The 16,689-nt window shown below is 34.1% G+C and overlaps 2 protein-coding genes across 14 annotated transcripts in view; both read right to left on the bottom strand.

Moving 5' to 3' along the window:
- Positions 1-1,607, bottom strand: part of LOC117219905 (diacylglycerol kinase theta) — a 76,682-nt gene extending 75,075 nt beyond the window's left edge. For 4 of the 11 annotated variants that reach the window (XM_076528447.1, XM_076528431.1, XM_076528436.1 and 1 more), the window contains exon 1: positions 102-1,605. In XM_076528447.1, coding sequence (XP_076384562.1) covers positions 102-237 — 136 coding nt within the window. In that variant the 5' untranslated portion in view covers positions 238-1,605. Of the gene's footprint in view, positions 1-101 lie in introns of all 11 variants that reach the window. The other 7 variants (XM_033469463.2, XM_076528445.1, XM_033469450.2 and 4 more) reach the window with 5 other exon arrangements.
- A 5,636-nt stretch (positions 1,608-7,243) lies between these two features.
- Positions 7,244-16,689, bottom strand: AP-1sigma (AP-1 complex subunit sigma-2). 3 transcript variants are annotated; one of them, XR_013037050.1, is made up of 6 exons: positions 16,511-16,686; positions 16,218-16,396; positions 15,997-16,105; positions 15,762-15,899; positions 11,089-12,200; positions 7,244-10,942 (listed from the first exon to the last, which is right to left on the bottom strand). XR_013037050.1 is itself a non-coding variant. In XM_033469447.2 (6 exons), exons 1-6 carry the CDS (start codon positions 16,511-16,513, stop codon positions 10,888-10,890), a joined length of 534 nt encoding a protein of 177 aa, XP_033325338.1. In that variant the 5' UTR covers positions 16,514-16,689; the 3' UTR covers positions 7,244-10,887. The 3 variants fall into 3 exon arrangements, 2 of the variants coding, with proteins under 2 accessions (XP_033325338.1, XP_033325340.1); XM_033469447.2 differs by lacking the exon at positions 11,089-12,200 and adding an exon at positions 15,479-15,528 and having other exon boundaries at positions 16,511-16,689; XM_033469449.2 differs by lacking the exon at positions 11,089-12,200 and having other exon boundaries at positions 16,511-16,687.

Below are 16,689 nucleotides of genomic sequence, written 5' to 3'. Positions count from 1 at the left end.
ACATCTTCTCCCGTGGGCCCGTGCGGCCACGGGAGGCACAGAGAGGACGCACGGGCCACACGGCATCGGGGCTGGAAAGTGGGTGGGGTGGTGTCACCTACCTTCGCAGATGTACCCCTGCTGTATGAGGCCCCACAGCATGTCGGTGCAGCTATGGCAGTACGTCGGCTTGTGAAACGTCTTCTTGCTGAAGCTGTGCCCATGGCTGGCTGGAGTCTCAGCTGAGACCGACGCCATGTTCCCCGTTCCACCGCGGCACCGCTCACGCCAGAATTTCACCGTGAAGCTACACAGGGCGCGCCGCGCGTCGATGACAACATAATTACACGGCAGCCACTACGTGATCTCGAAACCGTACGCGTACATAATTGCGTAGCTGCAGCTGCACTCGCGGCTGGCTGCTCGGGTCCCTCGCGTCGTACCGTCCTCCTCGTCGCCGTGTAACGTGCATAACATTACTGCATTATTCCCGAAAGCACCGAAAACCGCGAGACTGCGCCCCCAGGACCGACGACCGACGACCGACCGACCGACCGACCGACCAACCGACCGACCGACCGACCAACCGACCGACCGACCGGCACGGCACGGCACCGTCTAGCAAACCGTGGTCGCGTTTAATCGTACGCCAGTCACCAGTCACCACTGTGTCGTCACGGCTGACCATCACCGTGATCGGCCGCTGCTACTGCCGCCTCCGCCTCCTTCGGGAGCTTTACTCGCGGTACGACGGCGATGCGGGTGTCGCGTTCGCGCATCCGAGCCACGGAGCGGGCGCCGAGTGGCCGCACTGACATCAGCCCCTTCGTCACCACCGACGTCCAGTGCCGGACTCGACTGTGGCCCACGCTGGCGCTTTACACGAGGGAGCCCCCTTTGCTCGAGCGGATCCCACGAAAGCTTCGGGGCACCCCCCTTTCCTCACCTTTCGCTCTCGCTCTCTCTCTCTCTCTCCCTCTCCCCTACGCGCCGCTTCGTCCTCTTCTCTCCCTCTCTCTCTTCCGGACGAACCCCGAGCACGGCTCCGGTCGATTTTTCTCACAGGGATACGCGAGGAGGCACGCGAGCCGAACGAGACTTCTCTGCGAGCAAAACGAAATGAAACGAAACGAAACGGTCAGGTCAAGTTACCCGAAACTTCCCAATCGACTGCGCGCATGATTCCACCAGTTTGCTGGTTGTACCGGTTAACATGGTCCTGAATGTTCTTGGTCCGGGCGCGACGCGACGCAACGCTTCGATACCGGATTCGGTCACATCGTACCGCGATTTGTTCCGTCGGAAGACCCAGGGCACTGCGACGTCGTAGTTCGTACTCGTTGCTGACGGAGGTAACGTCGGGATGGCGTGCGTTGCCTCGCGACGTCCCGTAGTCTCGGAGCGCCCAGTTCGAGCGCGAGCGTAACGACGGCGCCGCTCCACCCCACTGGCGATCGGCCGTCCTCCGCGATCCGCGAGCGAGCCGACGATGCGCCGCGCGCTTCCCTCGCTTCCGCTTTCGTACGCGCCAAGCTTTTCCGAAATATCGAATCCCGTCGGACCCCTGCCCGCGTGACCCGCGACGCCAGCGAAACCAACCGAGCCAGCGAAACCAGCGAAACCCGCGGCCGAGCGGAGATTCGTTGTCCCGACGCGGCGCGACGCGACACGACACGACACGACGCGACACGACGCGGGGCGACGCGACGCGACGGTGCAAACCACTCGGGAACACGCACGAGCAACCGCCTCGAGGTCGCTCTCTGTCTCTCTCTCTCTTGCTCGCTCGCTCTCGACTCGCCACGACCGACGTCAAAGCGGCGACGACGACGACGACCAGCCGCTCGCATCGACGCAACTCCGCGACGCTCTCGGACGCGCAACGCGCTCCCGTCTCATGCGTGCACCAGCCATTTCGCGACGAATCGCTCGACGGGCAACCCTGTCGTCCCGTTTCTCTGCCTGCCGTCGCTGGGTCGTACTTTCCATGTCTCGCCAGAAATTTGGTTCCTTCTTAAAGGGAAACGTCGAGTTTCTCTTCTCTCTACTAAAAGGGCGTCGTTTCACGATTTATGGTCTAGTTGTGGAAATTGGAATATACTGTTGGAATCCATCGATTATGGTATTTTTACTGGTATATAGTGTGTTGCATAACTCAAGCATCACGAAAACTTTCAAATTTATCAAGCTTGTCGACTAAGGGTACATAGGAATCATTCGTACGCGGTGGAAGAGCACAATAAATCAATAAGTTTCGAAGAAACTGTCATTTATAGCTTATTGTATAATGCGATGCATAATTTGGATATCGCATCGATTTTCAAAAGCTTCTGGCTCTTAAACAATAACGAGTACGTCGTACAAGCTGAAAAGTGGTTCGAAACAGTTGAAATTAATTCTATGAAATGGTCAGCGTGTTTAATCGATCTCGTGTAAAATTTCTGGGGCATTATATCGTTCAGGTACGTTTATTTTATGTGGAATATCGCCAGTTTTGAGACGTGTCAAAATTAAAAAGTGCAATAATTACGGTGCGTAATGGTCATTGGTAGAGGAATTTTTCATAATTATATCGTTGATACGTCGAATCGTATTAACTAATTTTTGTTGCGATTAATATTGTTATAATTCACATTTCCTGCTACGATGCTGACAGTTGTGCAGCATTCAAAAATCATATTCTTTATTATAATTACATCAGTGATAAAAGCCAACTGAACTTAATTGTTTAATATATGTATGTTCTTTCGCACCGTATCATCAATTTCTATGCACTTCTATCCAAAATCGTAATACAATAAAATATTTATGGTGATGCGCCGTAAATATAAAATATATAATAATAAATAATAAAATAATAATAATAAAATATTTAAGGGATGCGTGCGTGCGTGCGTGCGTGCGTGCGTGCGCGCACCGCATTGTATTTTTCGTTTGTCTTCGAGGATTCGAAAATTTAGATTCCTCGATTCGTACTACTTTTTATGTCTCCTCGAGGAGTTGAGAAATATCATACTTCATGCTTCACGGCGAAGTCGTAAATATTTGGAATCGCCGAGATTTATCGATTACACCATTGTTACTACGTTCAGCACCTGCACGAAGAGAAATGTCTTTTACGATTGATACCAAAATGGTGAAAATTTTAAATTATCGAAACTTCTCGACTATTTGATTTTGTTTAATTTTTGTTTCTCTAATTTGTTTTCGGTCAATTATTTCCAAGGATCCGCGACACATGCGTTGAATGGTTCGGCTTAATATCGAGTTCATGAAAATTTCGGATATGCGGAATTTATTAATTATAGCATTTTTACTACTTTTGATTTCCCTTCGAAAATTTGGAAATGTAAAACTTTTTGCTCCATACCAATATTGTGAACATTTCGAATAATCAGATTTTATTAATTTATAATCTTTTGATGCTATTTTTGTTTGCTCACAATTTATTATTATACTTATTATACTATTATACTTACTTTACTACTTTATGAATCGTGATCATTTTAATGAAAATTTTATTTTCTCCGAGAATAATAACGGAATACCGTTGTATTAATTGTATCTATTATTTATTTCATAAATGGTGAAAATTTTAAATTATCTGAATCGTTCGTAATATTTTTACCGTTTTCGGTTCTTCCTACAAGATTTGAAAATGTCATCTTTCACACTGGGATTATGAAAACTTCGGATTATCAAAGTTCGACGATACTGAACCAAAAATATTTCAGTGGGTACAGAATATTTAACATTTACTGTACACACCGCGTCAAAATTTCATACGATACACGTGCGGTGTGAGGTGTGCGGCACCCCAACAACTTCAAATGGCTGTCACGTTTATGTTAAAAATGACCGTATATTGTTTAGACATTTTAAAATGTGGGTCAAAAACGTTTTTCTTAAAATTGCAATTTACACGTAACAAAAACAAAGCACGGAAAGCGCGAAAGAAAGGGATATGTATTACTTAAAATTTGCCGAATTCGCATATACTCGTTTATATTATATTTATTTAATAATTATTTATTTATATTACATTTATATATTTATTTTATTATGATATATTTATTATAATAAAAATTTATTTAATATAGTATATTTATTTTAATATAATCTATTATACAGGATGTCCCAAAAATGTCTCACAATCCGGAAATGAGAGGTTCCTGAAGTGATTTGAATTAGTGACCAATGAAAAGCGAGTACAGCTCGCGCGAAACGGCCGAACCAATAAGCGGAACTGAGCTTCGCGCGCTAGATGGTTCAACCACCTCGCGCCAGTCGAGCTCGCCTCCTATTGGCTAATAATTTGTCGTTAATAACTCGTAAACAAAGCCGCGGGTTGCATTTTCGCTAAGGAAAAATTTTCTTCAAATGACCTCAGGAACCCCCTACTTCCGAATTTCGAGACATTTTTGGGACACCCTGTATTATATTTATATTATATTATTATGCTAGTTTCTTTAACATAATATTTCTTTAATATATTTTTATATTTCAAAATATAATATATTATATTTCTATATTATATTATTATGCTAGTCTCTTTAATATTTCTCATTAATATAACTTGCAATTTTTGTTTCTGCAACGACTGTTATTTGTAGTCAAGGCCAACGTAGTTCCATTGTTTCTCGGTCGATCAAAGCGCAGTATGAATTTTTTAATTTTCATCAGACGGTTTCATAAAATCCTAATATAGTACCGGAATTGCGTTTGCAACATAAATTGTCATAATAATTCGTACACGATTTAAAAATATTTATGATCCTTTTCTTATATGCGTTGTAGTACATAAGAAACTAATTTGTGTATATTTTTCACGGAAAATTATTGTAGCTTCATCGAATTCCGAATTTTGAATGAAAACAATAGAAGAAAGATACGAATTTTAAGAGTATGTGAAGCGAAAACAATAATAAAAATATCTAATAATTTACACTAGTACTTTTTTATTGCATAGTCATTTGTTTCTGTCATATGAGCCTAATTACAATGACAGAAATCACGACCTTGAAATCTTTGAAGTCCTTTAACACTAAAACTACCGAGCCCAAGACGCAACTAATTATATTAAACGCGATTTCTATCATAATAAAGAAGACCATAGACAAATTTTTCAGTAGAAATATTTTCATAACATCGGTAATTGGAAAAGAAAAATTTAGAAACCAATCATTTCGACTGATTTTATAGTTCTAGGATTAAATAACATTTTATACTCTGTAATCAACAAATTTACTTACTACAAACTCTTGATTGGTTGTGCCCAGGTACATTTTGACCCAGCTGTTCCCAAAACACCATAACAGGCCAATTAAAATTAGGGGATGCTTGATTCGGTGAAATAATGTAAAATACCCTTGAAAGAATGGATAAAAAAATATTCAACTATCTATGGGAACCTAACCATTGCTACTCATGCAATCCTAAAAAGCGTTCCTTAAAAGTAAAGCTGAAAATATGTATGTTACGGCGCTTGTTAAATAATAGCTTTGTTCGGCCAGTAACTAAGTAGGGTAGCAACAACGACTTCTGTTAACTTTGTCGAGATCGTTTCACTTTACTAAATAACGTAACATTGTTATACGTGACGCCATTGTTACTCGTCCACTGCTGCGGGAAACCTTGAAATATATAATTCACAATACGTCCTGCAGACGTTTATGACGAGAATCTCGACAGCACCGAGCTGTATAATCTTCGATGCCGGATGTCTGTTCTGTTCGCATTGACTTTATTCTCTTCATTCAAGAGTTTAATGTATACCTAAACGGGAACTTGATTTATAAAATTAAACACATAGGACGTTCGTATCGATTTACTGAATTTACGGCTTGCCGCTGACAATGACGGTACATTCTTAACATATTTCTCTTTTACGGGGGAAAAAAGGGAAATGTAAATACGGGGAAAGTGTAGTTTCTAAACACGACAATTATATCGTGTACGATTCTAAAAACAGTTGTATTAGCGGCATGTAAGCTGCAAAATAATATTGATAACCGAGGAGAACGTGAAGAAACTAGTTTCCTCGTGAAAAGAATCTCTGGAAGAAGACAATGAAACCCGAGAGTATAATTAGAACAACTCTGATCGAACTATTCATTTGTATCAGGCTATACATACAGGGTATCCCAAAATTATTATACAAGCGGGAAATGAGGGGTTCCTGAAGTGATTTGAAGTAACTTTTTCCATAGCGAAAATACAATCCGCGGCTTCGTTTACGAGTTATTAACGAAAAACAGGCGCGAAGCGGTCGAGCCAACGGGTGGACGAAGTTCAGTTCCGCTGATTGGCAATCGGAGAGTGAGCGCGGCCGGCGCTCCGCCCTTGCAGCCAATGTCGCGTCCCTCTGGCCGTTTGACGCAGCGACAGAGGTAATAGGTCGCGTAAGAGGTCGCGAGGGCGGGCGCCTGCCGATCTTGCCTCTCATTGGTCACTGTTTTTCGCTAAAGAAAAAGTTACTTCAAATGACCCCAGGAACCCCTCATATCTCGCTTGTACAATAATTTTGGGGCGCCCTGTATAACAGTTCAATGCAAGTTTTTCAATAAATTTTCGTAATACAAGGGTATCCTACAAAAAATATTGTTCGACGCGAATTAATTTCTTCTTTTAAAGTCATTCCAAAAAGTACTTGGATAGTAAATTTACGAATTTTGGAAAATTGTGAAAAATTAGCGATATTTGAACTGTTCTAGAAAATGCTACAAATCGAAGTGTCTCTAAAAACACTTCGAAAATTTTGTTCATCGCAGAATCGATTACAGATTTCGAGATCGGAGCTTCCTCTTTATAACGTCCTCCTAAAAGTTGATATGCGATCGTTTGAACTGACTCATGAAAGAATTTCGGCGTGTAAAGTCTTCATGATCTACCTTGTGTGTATGTATTATTGTAGAGTTCACGGTACATTAATCGTTCAAAATTCAATGCAATGATCGAGGCAACAACAAAAAGACATTTTACTCGAGACTAAATTGACCTAGGCATCGCCGTCTGATTGTTAAATGCACATACACAACAGTGTCTCCTCATGGATAAGTCATTCGAGCTGTTTATTTTATTTCTACAAGTATGCGCAAGCTTACGTGTTACAACATTCAGTCGTTGTTTGAGGTGTATAAATTATGTTTTTCGTTTTTTTTTCTTTTCCCTCAGAGCCTATTGTATATCAAATTTTAGGAGGTCAGCTTCAAGTATATCTTGCAGAAATAGCTTAGCAAGAAAAGAATGATTGTGAAAACAAGGCTTGAACGTTTGAAATGGACCCAGATTTATTCTCGCACGATTCTTTTTTACAAAAGTATAACACTTTAAATATAAACGTATAATGTCCATATACTTCGTGGAGCCACTGCGTATCATTCTCTCATATTGAAGAGATATTTTTTAAATATGTAAATGACATTCGAACCTCTCTCTCATCTAAACAATTTATTCGATAAGACAATATGCTGTGCTACAAAAAGGAAATAGAAGCTCATCATTACTTGACATAACCTTGACATTAAAACTTTCTATTCGCGCAAAGAAAACTCAACAAACACGCATTACAGTTTTGCATTACAGGGTTTATTATGGACGGAGCACGAAGCATCGCCGTTTTCAATACAACATTCATATACTTATCGTATTACACGTTCATACGCTTAACATTGGTAGTGTTCATAATTCTGTTTAATAACCACCTATATACTGCAAGTTCTAACAAATTCGCGCACTTAATCGCTACTTTTGATTGCATGAAAGAACTGCGTGTAACATCGTCCAAGCGAAACTTTAACGGTACCGTGTATATATAATTGTATGCTGAACAAACAGGAATATATCTAACGTATGTATCGAAAACTATGCGGTATATAAAAAGTCTTTAAAGTACAGAGTGTAATGCGGTACTTGCGATTCGCGTACGCCATTGGTAAACATTTAAACGCGAATCACGCGACGCACATTAACTGAACATAGCCATCGTTTTCTTCGAGTAAAACTATAATCCGTTTGGTACAAAAAAAAAGTAAGCCAACGTGCGCGCGTTACAATTAAAGTTAAATGGGAAGTAATATGTCCGGGCAATGTTCTGTATTGTAATTTCAAAAGATATTTCCCGAAATTGATTATACCTTTTATTAATCTGGCACACTTTTAAAATATTAGAATGCTCGCGAATACACAAGCGTACACGTATATTCGAATTTGGAAAGGAGATTTTTAGTATTACCCGGACATTTTACGCAATACTGGACACTTTTTTTCAGACCTCGAAACGGGACATTTTAAACGTTTCGACGTTCAACAGTTAACTTGCTTGAACTCGTAATTCTTTATTTGAAATGATAACCTTCCGTGCAAAATGTCTTCGTCCCATTGCAAGGCAAAAATAAAGTTGTTCGTTATCATCAAGACAAATTTTATCGATTGGAAATAACGAATAATTCTTAGAACAGTCTAGCACTGACTGGTGACAAATGCACATGTATATTGTATCTCAGATATACATATATGTATGTATAACACATTATCTCCTGTCAACTTGCACCAATACTATAAATAAACATTCAACGAACAATATTCTTTATGAACTTATTTTCCACCAGTAAGTTTCTTTTAATAATTACTTCATCAATTATGCTATTACGTATATAGGATGGGTCAACAAGATAGAAACTTGCAAAAATACCTTACTATGATAATGACAAATAACAGGAATATTGAACATTTCCAGAAACAACACAGAAGATAATATTTCAGCAATATCGACATCCTACGCAATCTTTAATACAGAAAACAATCGAATAAAATGTTTCCACAATCGTTTCATAAATGTTTCAGTTACAGACACATTAATTTTCATATTATATGTAGTTTATATGTATATTAAATAAATCTATAGCTCTCTTGTAGCAAATACAGCAGATCTGCTATATAACATCATAAGAGCTAATAGAAAATTAAGTTTATTATTTCGTAACTTTTAACAGATTAATTTGTAAGCTAATAGAACCACAGTGAATACTAAAATATTTTGTCGAATCTATTTTAAGCTCCTTTATTAGTTACTGTTGTAATGATCTCATTGTGGCATCAACCATTCTATACTGCGTGCAGTTGTAGGAGAGAGAGAGAGAGAGAGAGAGAAAAACTACTAATTTATAAAATGAATAGTTTATACATGAATATAATTTCATTCAATACATGTAAAATTAAATTCTGCAAATAGTATTATCAAGTGAATCACTATATTTTTGCCTCTTTCAGATTGAACAACATTCCAGTGACAGAATAAGCAACAATGTATGTACCAATAATTATGTCACTTTATATAACATTAAAATTGTGCACTTAAATAAAACATTATACTCAGTCATTGAAAATTGGAACATTTAATTACAGTAGTGCTTTAAACATTTCTATAAACTTGCTTGGAATAAGTATAATTAATATGATGAAAACAAATTGAAATAATAATACATACATACATACATACGCGCGCGCGCGCGTGTGTGTGTGTGTGTGTGTGTGTGTGTGTGCGTGCGTGCGTGCGCGCGTGTACTATCTATATAATATATGTAAACTATTATAAGATAATCCAAGTAATAACTAATTAAAAATTGGCATTATTATGATATTGAGACAATTATATGAATATTTTATTAACTATGATCTTGTTGTTTCCTACAAACATCAATTCTTTTACTTGTAATCTTTTACCTTAATGAGAAAGTAATCAAATCAAACGACAAATCGCGCATCTTTTAAAAACAGTTCCTTCTCCAATACAGATTTCTTTTGCAGTGTTTTTTTATAATTCGATAATTTAATCATTGTTCTTAATATGAGAAGTTAAAAGTTCTAATAGATTTCGTAATATTTGACGATTAAAGCTGTTGCTAAGTGATACATGAAAAATGTTTCAGTTGAATTCATTATTTTCTATACATAACATACAAAAATATAATTGTTGATTAACACGTTTCGTGCCGAGCTTTTTTTACTCGAATCTTCACACTTTGATATTTTACTAAAACTTGATGTATTACGTGCAATTATTAATTCTCGTATACATAACAACATAACAAAAACTTATCAACGCCCATTCTTGCGGTGGAAATTGATTCTTCGGTTCTAAATTTCTTGTAAACAATTTGTTCAGTTCACTAAGTAAACATGCAAGCGTGTACCATCGATGGTACACGTGGCACGGAACGTGTTAAAAATGAATAGGGTGCAAAAATTTATATTTGGTTTTACGAAGTAATTAATACAAGTGAATATCCTACAAGCACCCTATAAAAAAATATGTGCATGTAGGTATGGAATGTTTGAAATTCATTATTTAACCCTCTACATAAGAACTCAATTTTTTGTTACAATAATTATTACTGATGTTTTGTATTATGCTACTTTATACTCAAGTATGTGAATTTATAGATTTTGAATTAAGGATTAATCGTCACTTTAGTAAGTAACTGCATAAGAATGAGAAATAAATAATAAAATTAATGACAATAAATTCAATGATACAATGAACTGTAGATGGTTAAATAATGTAGATTTTTATGTAATATATATATATTACATAAAAATCTACATTATTATATATTATATATATATATATATATATATATATATATATATATATATATATATAATAGAAGACTGCTATTACCGTAACAAGAAAGTTCAATATTGAAGAAGCAGTTATAATTTGTATCTATGATGAAATTGTATTCATTTACTATAGATATCAATTCAATTCGAAAAATGAATTCTGATTAATTAAGACTCATTCAATACTATACTCTTAATTGTAATAAACATAGCATATGGTAAATACAATTCTGGAATGTTGGGAGCATCATCATAAATCCACTTACATTAAATTCGACAAATTGTCTAGGAAATATTATCCCAGACCATGGTCCTCGAAGAATCCCTGGGGAGTTTCATCCTGAAACAGATCATGAGAATCATTGAATTAAAATTTATGTTAAAAAGATACATCTAAGTATATGAAGAGGGATCAATTTCTTTGATGCTGCACTTTATCGTATAACGCAAAAATACAGTAATGAAAATATATAAGTATACACATACCTACTTCGCAATTAAGTAATCTCCTTGATGCAGCTTCAAATGGTGAACTGAACCCTTTTCATATAACAGTATATACTTGTATGGTTACACAAAGCTGCACAAAGCACATATTCATTTATCGCCTCATTTGAAATGCTTAAGCATCAATCAAAGAAATGTCTGTGTTGCATGCTACGCACAGAATGTTTTTGCACTTATGGTTAAATGGGTGTGCATATCACAAAACTTGACCAATTTTTATGAAGTACCTTCCTAACAGACAATAAATAAATAAGAATCCTAGGAGAATCTTTATTCGAAATAAAAATTGTTGAAAAAAATACCTTAGTAAAAACCTGAAAGTACAGATTATTATACAACGTAAATACATGAACTAGATTAATTACATGGACAGGTAATATATAATTCCGTATACAGTTATGTAAAAATTCCATTGTATACATTTATTACAGGTATTAGTTTATACTGTGTTAGAATCGTAACATTAAAAATTGACACTGCTTATGTATATACATGTACACACATACAGAAGTGATACCTCCAAATGTTCCTCTAATGACATACTAGAATAAATATCTTTCAAGTACACAAATATAAAGTGAAACTATACAAAATGTGAGAAAATAACTTCTTAAATAATTAAAAAACTGTCTAAACACTATTTAAACATTTTTTTGTGTGTTATAATCACACTTAAATTATGGTCATCTACATACAATTAACTTTATTGCCATGGTACAGGACTAAACTATACTATAACTATTATTCTCTAAATAATAAAATGAAAAGCAATTTTGTCACTAACAGTACTTTCTATGAGCTAATATATATGTATATATATTACTCTTTTTTTGTATATATATTTCATAACAGTTGCCTATATAAAAATATATGGGTTCATATGCTAGATTCGTAAGGGTTGTCAATGGTAAGTAAAAAACTGATGCTCAATAACTATAGAAAAAGTAGAGATGTATGATGGCATCATGCAGCGGATGAGCTTGCTCCAAGTCTTGATTCATGTGGGTTGTCACATTGGCCATGAAGGGCATGCAAGAACGCAGCACCTACAAAAGCCCTATCTCCCGCAGGGCACCTTCCACAGCTTCGTCCTTCCACAAACAAACAAATATTCTAGCTAATCTTTAGTGTATTTCTAGTTGTGTCCTTAGTTAGGGAACAATAATGTTGAGCTAAAGATTATCATTAATTTGGCAGATTCAAATGCAATTACAAAAAAATGTTACCTTTAGTGAATTAAAAGTTCTATACAAAATTTATTGTACAAAATACCTTGTCATTCTGCATCAACTCATATTAGAACAAAATTAAATCAATAAAAGCAGTTACAGTAATATCGTGCTTACACATTTAAAAGAAAATACATTTTCTCCTTAATGAATGGGACTTAGAATCGTTTTATATATACATATACTTCTAGAAGGAACGAATAAATAATTACACAATATTTCATTAAATATCAAGCAGTCATCTAAGCCTGTATGTTTATAAATCTATCTTAAGATAAAAATAGTTCAAAATCGCCATTTATAAATAAACGAATAAAGTCGATAATTGTATAACTTCAATGTAAAATGTTACCTTATGAATGTACATAATTAACAATAAGCAGAACATTTAATGTGACTAGCTCAATTCTATAGTTACAATTGTATTATATAGTATAATAATACAAATCACAAAATAAGACTAGATGTTCTAATAAACTTTAAACATTATCTATAAGTAGATAAAATTGTAATATGATTAAATATATGTAATAATTTGATATATTCACAAAACAAAGTATAACTAAAAGATTAACTCCACATAGAAATACTTATGACTAAATCTTTTTTGCATTTTTAGGCTCTTATATAATAATATCTTATAATTAAGGCAAATAAATTTTGATAGTTTAAAAAAAAATAACTTTCATGCAATTAAATTATGCAAGAAAAAGAAAACATAGAAGCATTCTTTTGAATCATAACAACTTATAAATATTCTTCAAGATTATTGTATGGATCATGATTAATAACATTATATAAAATTATACCATCAATGTAATTGGTAATGATTAATATTTATTATAACTTGAAAATATATACATACATTTCAACAACTAGCTACAAACAACAGCATTTCCATAGCATTATAATCTTTTAACATAAATTTCAATAGTATGTAATAATATCACTGCAAGTAGATAAGCATTTAATCTGCTTCCTTGTTTGTAATGAGATATGCAGTATCAAAAAATGTTATTACACTGTGATACCATAAAGAGAAATAAATAAAACCATTCAGAGACTAGATATAGTTAGTTCTAAACATTTCCGGAATACTGTTATCAAAGTTATATAGTTATTAGTTATATATTGTTATCAAAGTTATGTAGAAATTAAATGTAGTGAACATACACACAAAGGTACTTAACAATTACTTACACAAACTGTGAATACAAATAAAGTAAATAGTGGAGGAAATTATTGTAATCGTACACGTGGTTTTTAGAAATAATTCTTTAAATTTAGTGAAATCTATTGCTAAAATCGTTTGCTTTTAAGAATATTATAATAAATAATAACTTGATTATGATCTATATATGTATAGATATAATATTTTTTTATAAAATTTAAAATTTGATAAATTACTTATATTAGTGGAAGCATTGCTACAATAATTTTGTATACAATAATTTTTTGCATTTCATACAGATTTTTCGAAAATAGGCTCACAAAAGTAATGGTAAACATAATGGCAAGCATAGGATATACAAAAAAACGTTTTCAATGTTCACAAAAGATTATCAGAGAAGTAGATAGTGTTAGATAGACTTATGTTATAGATTATTCACTTTGTACTTTGTATATTAAAAATGTCTTTGTATGTTTCAATGTGCCCACCAAACATAAACTATAAGAATATTTAAATGACTTTTCCTATTCATTATTGTAAGAAATATTTCATAATTCTTAAATAGGGCTGCTTTAAATATTATGCAACATCAATTTCATTGATAATACTACATTGTTTTTGCTGTAAATACATTTTGAAATAATGATTACCTTTTAAATATCATAAGTTAACTGCATAAACTTGTTTTTTAGAATGAAAGTGGTTACAACCGATTTCTTTATATGAAGTACCTAAACTATAAAGGAACTTTAAACTGGAAATAGTTTCATGTTCTTATCGCATTTGTATACTAACACATGATATTGAACATGGTATTACATAACAGTATTCAATGTCAATGTAATATGGCAACAGATTTATATAAATTTAATTTTGTTACTACAGATATGCTGTTGCGTACATTATGAATAAAAATTTACAACACATACAAGCCCACTTATATCGATAAAAGGATAAGCATGTAAGCATTCTATGCACACAGCACTAGCTATTAAAAATTATAATTTACAGTATCTCGAACATAAATTATATCTACATTTTACTGTTTGCGTAGACATTACATTTAATATCACTGGAAAGAATGAGCAATAACTTTTCATGCTTTCCTGACTACACAATATTTTACCTAATTATTTATAATTGTTTCAAAATCTAATTGTCTTGAAAAAAGTCTAAATCATATTTATAGTTAGTAATAATAAAAAGTTGTTACCAATCATTTTATATACATATTATTTATAACATGATTTTTTAATATAACAATTTAAAATCAAGCATTACGACAGTAATCATTGTGCGTGTCAGTGTTAAATACTGAGAAAGATTTTAGACAAGTTAAAGCAAAACTAAATAATAAACCACAAGAAATTTAAAAATATAATACTATACATATAATACACAAAACTGAGAAGGACAACAACACATTCCTCTTACAAAATTTCAACTTAAAAGGGTTACATTCCATCATGCAGTTTAAATAATTAACACTGTTAATAAACAAAGTGTCATGACAACCCATTTTTGCTAGGCACTGAAATAATGCAGTGGCTCCTATAATATTCAAAATACTAATATTTGTAATAATATTATGACTCTTTTATAATACTCAAAATACTAATATTTGTAATAATATTATGTCTCTTTAAATACTGTTTCTTTTAACTATCCAGTTAACTGCTGTTGTAAATGTCCTACTTATAATCATTTTTACATGTTTTAATACATAAATAATATGTAGCTTTAACTTTCGTGCTTAATAACATATACTATATACATAGGTATATATATGTAGTATATGTTTACAATATGTAGCAGTATACATATACAATATGAAATTGAATAAAATAAATCGATATAAGAGAGATTTTGTTATACCTCTGACACCACATTATTTTACCCAGAATAAATAGGCTAAAAACATGCTACATAAACAAATCATACAAGAGGTTTTGGTATTTTTTATATATACCTCTTACTCAGTGTTGATTCAATTATTTTGATAAGGACGTAACACACCAACTAATGAAAGTAAAACATATTTTGTGAATCGTTTTAACAAGTTATGAAAAATAGATAAGATTGCAAGAATTCGATCAAAATACTAAAATACCAACTTTCTTATAAATAAAAGTTGATGGCACAATCATGTTGTAAGTTAAAACGATTCAAACCACTATAAAGTAACAAATAAAAATCATGTCATTAAAGAAAAAAACAAGTTACAACTCAATGGGTACATCCCCGTAACTAACCTCCTGTAGTAAATCCTGAGATGCAATGGCTTTTAACACGTTTTTTTTGCTAGTTTCTTGAATTTCACCGCCAACCAATAGTTCATCTAAGATAAAGTATGCTTTTTCAAAGTTGAAAATTATATCTAACTCGCATACCTAGTAACACAAAAATTAATATCACTATCGAGAATAATACTATTTATACGTTTTATTTTTTTAAAGGTACGTGTAGCATAAATGAAGTTATACTTACACTTCCAAAATATTTATCCAATAACTCAACGTAACGATGTATAATTTCTAAGGTGAGTAATTCATTATCGTTTTGTTCAATTGCACAACAAAAATATAAACTTGCATATCTAAAAGAAAATCGCTAATGTTCTTATCTATGATAAAATAATTAATCGAAAATTTGATTACGAACAAAATTTCAAAATTGTGCAATGACAAAATTATTATAGTGTATTATACCTTTTATAGACAACTTTAACATCTTTCCACTCTAGGAAACTTGACATTTTTGGTTTTCGCGCTAATATCGTTGTAATCAATTCTCTCGTAATTTTCTTTTTCAACTTATCAGGATGTGCCACATACCATTTTTGTAGACGCAACTTTCCTTGGCGACTGAACAATAACATAAATTGCATCTAAAAGAAGTTTAACACTTATATAAAAATAGATTTACATATTTTTAATGTGTCGTTTATACTAAAATCGTCATATAAGTCTAATCACGTAGAATATGGACAATGAATATTTACCATTTTTAATTTTTCTTGACAAAATAACCACAAAATTAAACACAACACCTTTCACTAGATCACAATAATGTACGTAAAATCGACTTCAATGGATTCGACTGGATTCGACATTCGACTTCGACTTTGGCAACGCGATTAGGGATTGTGTAAGCCGCATCTCCTTCTAACGGAGTATCTTT

The sequence above is a fragment of the Megalopta genalis genome, chromosome 1 (assembly GCF_051020955.1).
Source record: "Megalopta genalis isolate 19385.01 chromosome 1, iyMegGena1_principal, whole genome shotgun sequence".
NCBI classification, from domain to species: domain Eukaryota; kingdom Metazoa; phylum Arthropoda; class Insecta; order Hymenoptera; family Halictidae; genus Megalopta; species Megalopta genalis.
Note: the sequence above shows the minus strand (reverse complement) of the source record. Positions and strands in the feature narration are given on the sequence as shown.

What these genes read in the sequence shown, in the direction of transcription:
- AP-1sigma (XM_033469447.2), bottom strand. An exon ending in GTTAAAGTTGTCTATAAAAG is followed by an intron (nt 16,106 to 16,217) that starts GTATAATACACT and finishes ATTTTCTTTTAG; the next exon opens with ATATGCAAGTTTATATTTTT. An exon ending in GAATCAACACTGAGTAAGAG is followed by an intron (nt 10,943 to 15,478) that starts GTATATATAAAA and finishes GATCTGTTTCAG; the next exon opens with GATGAAACTCCCCAGGGATT.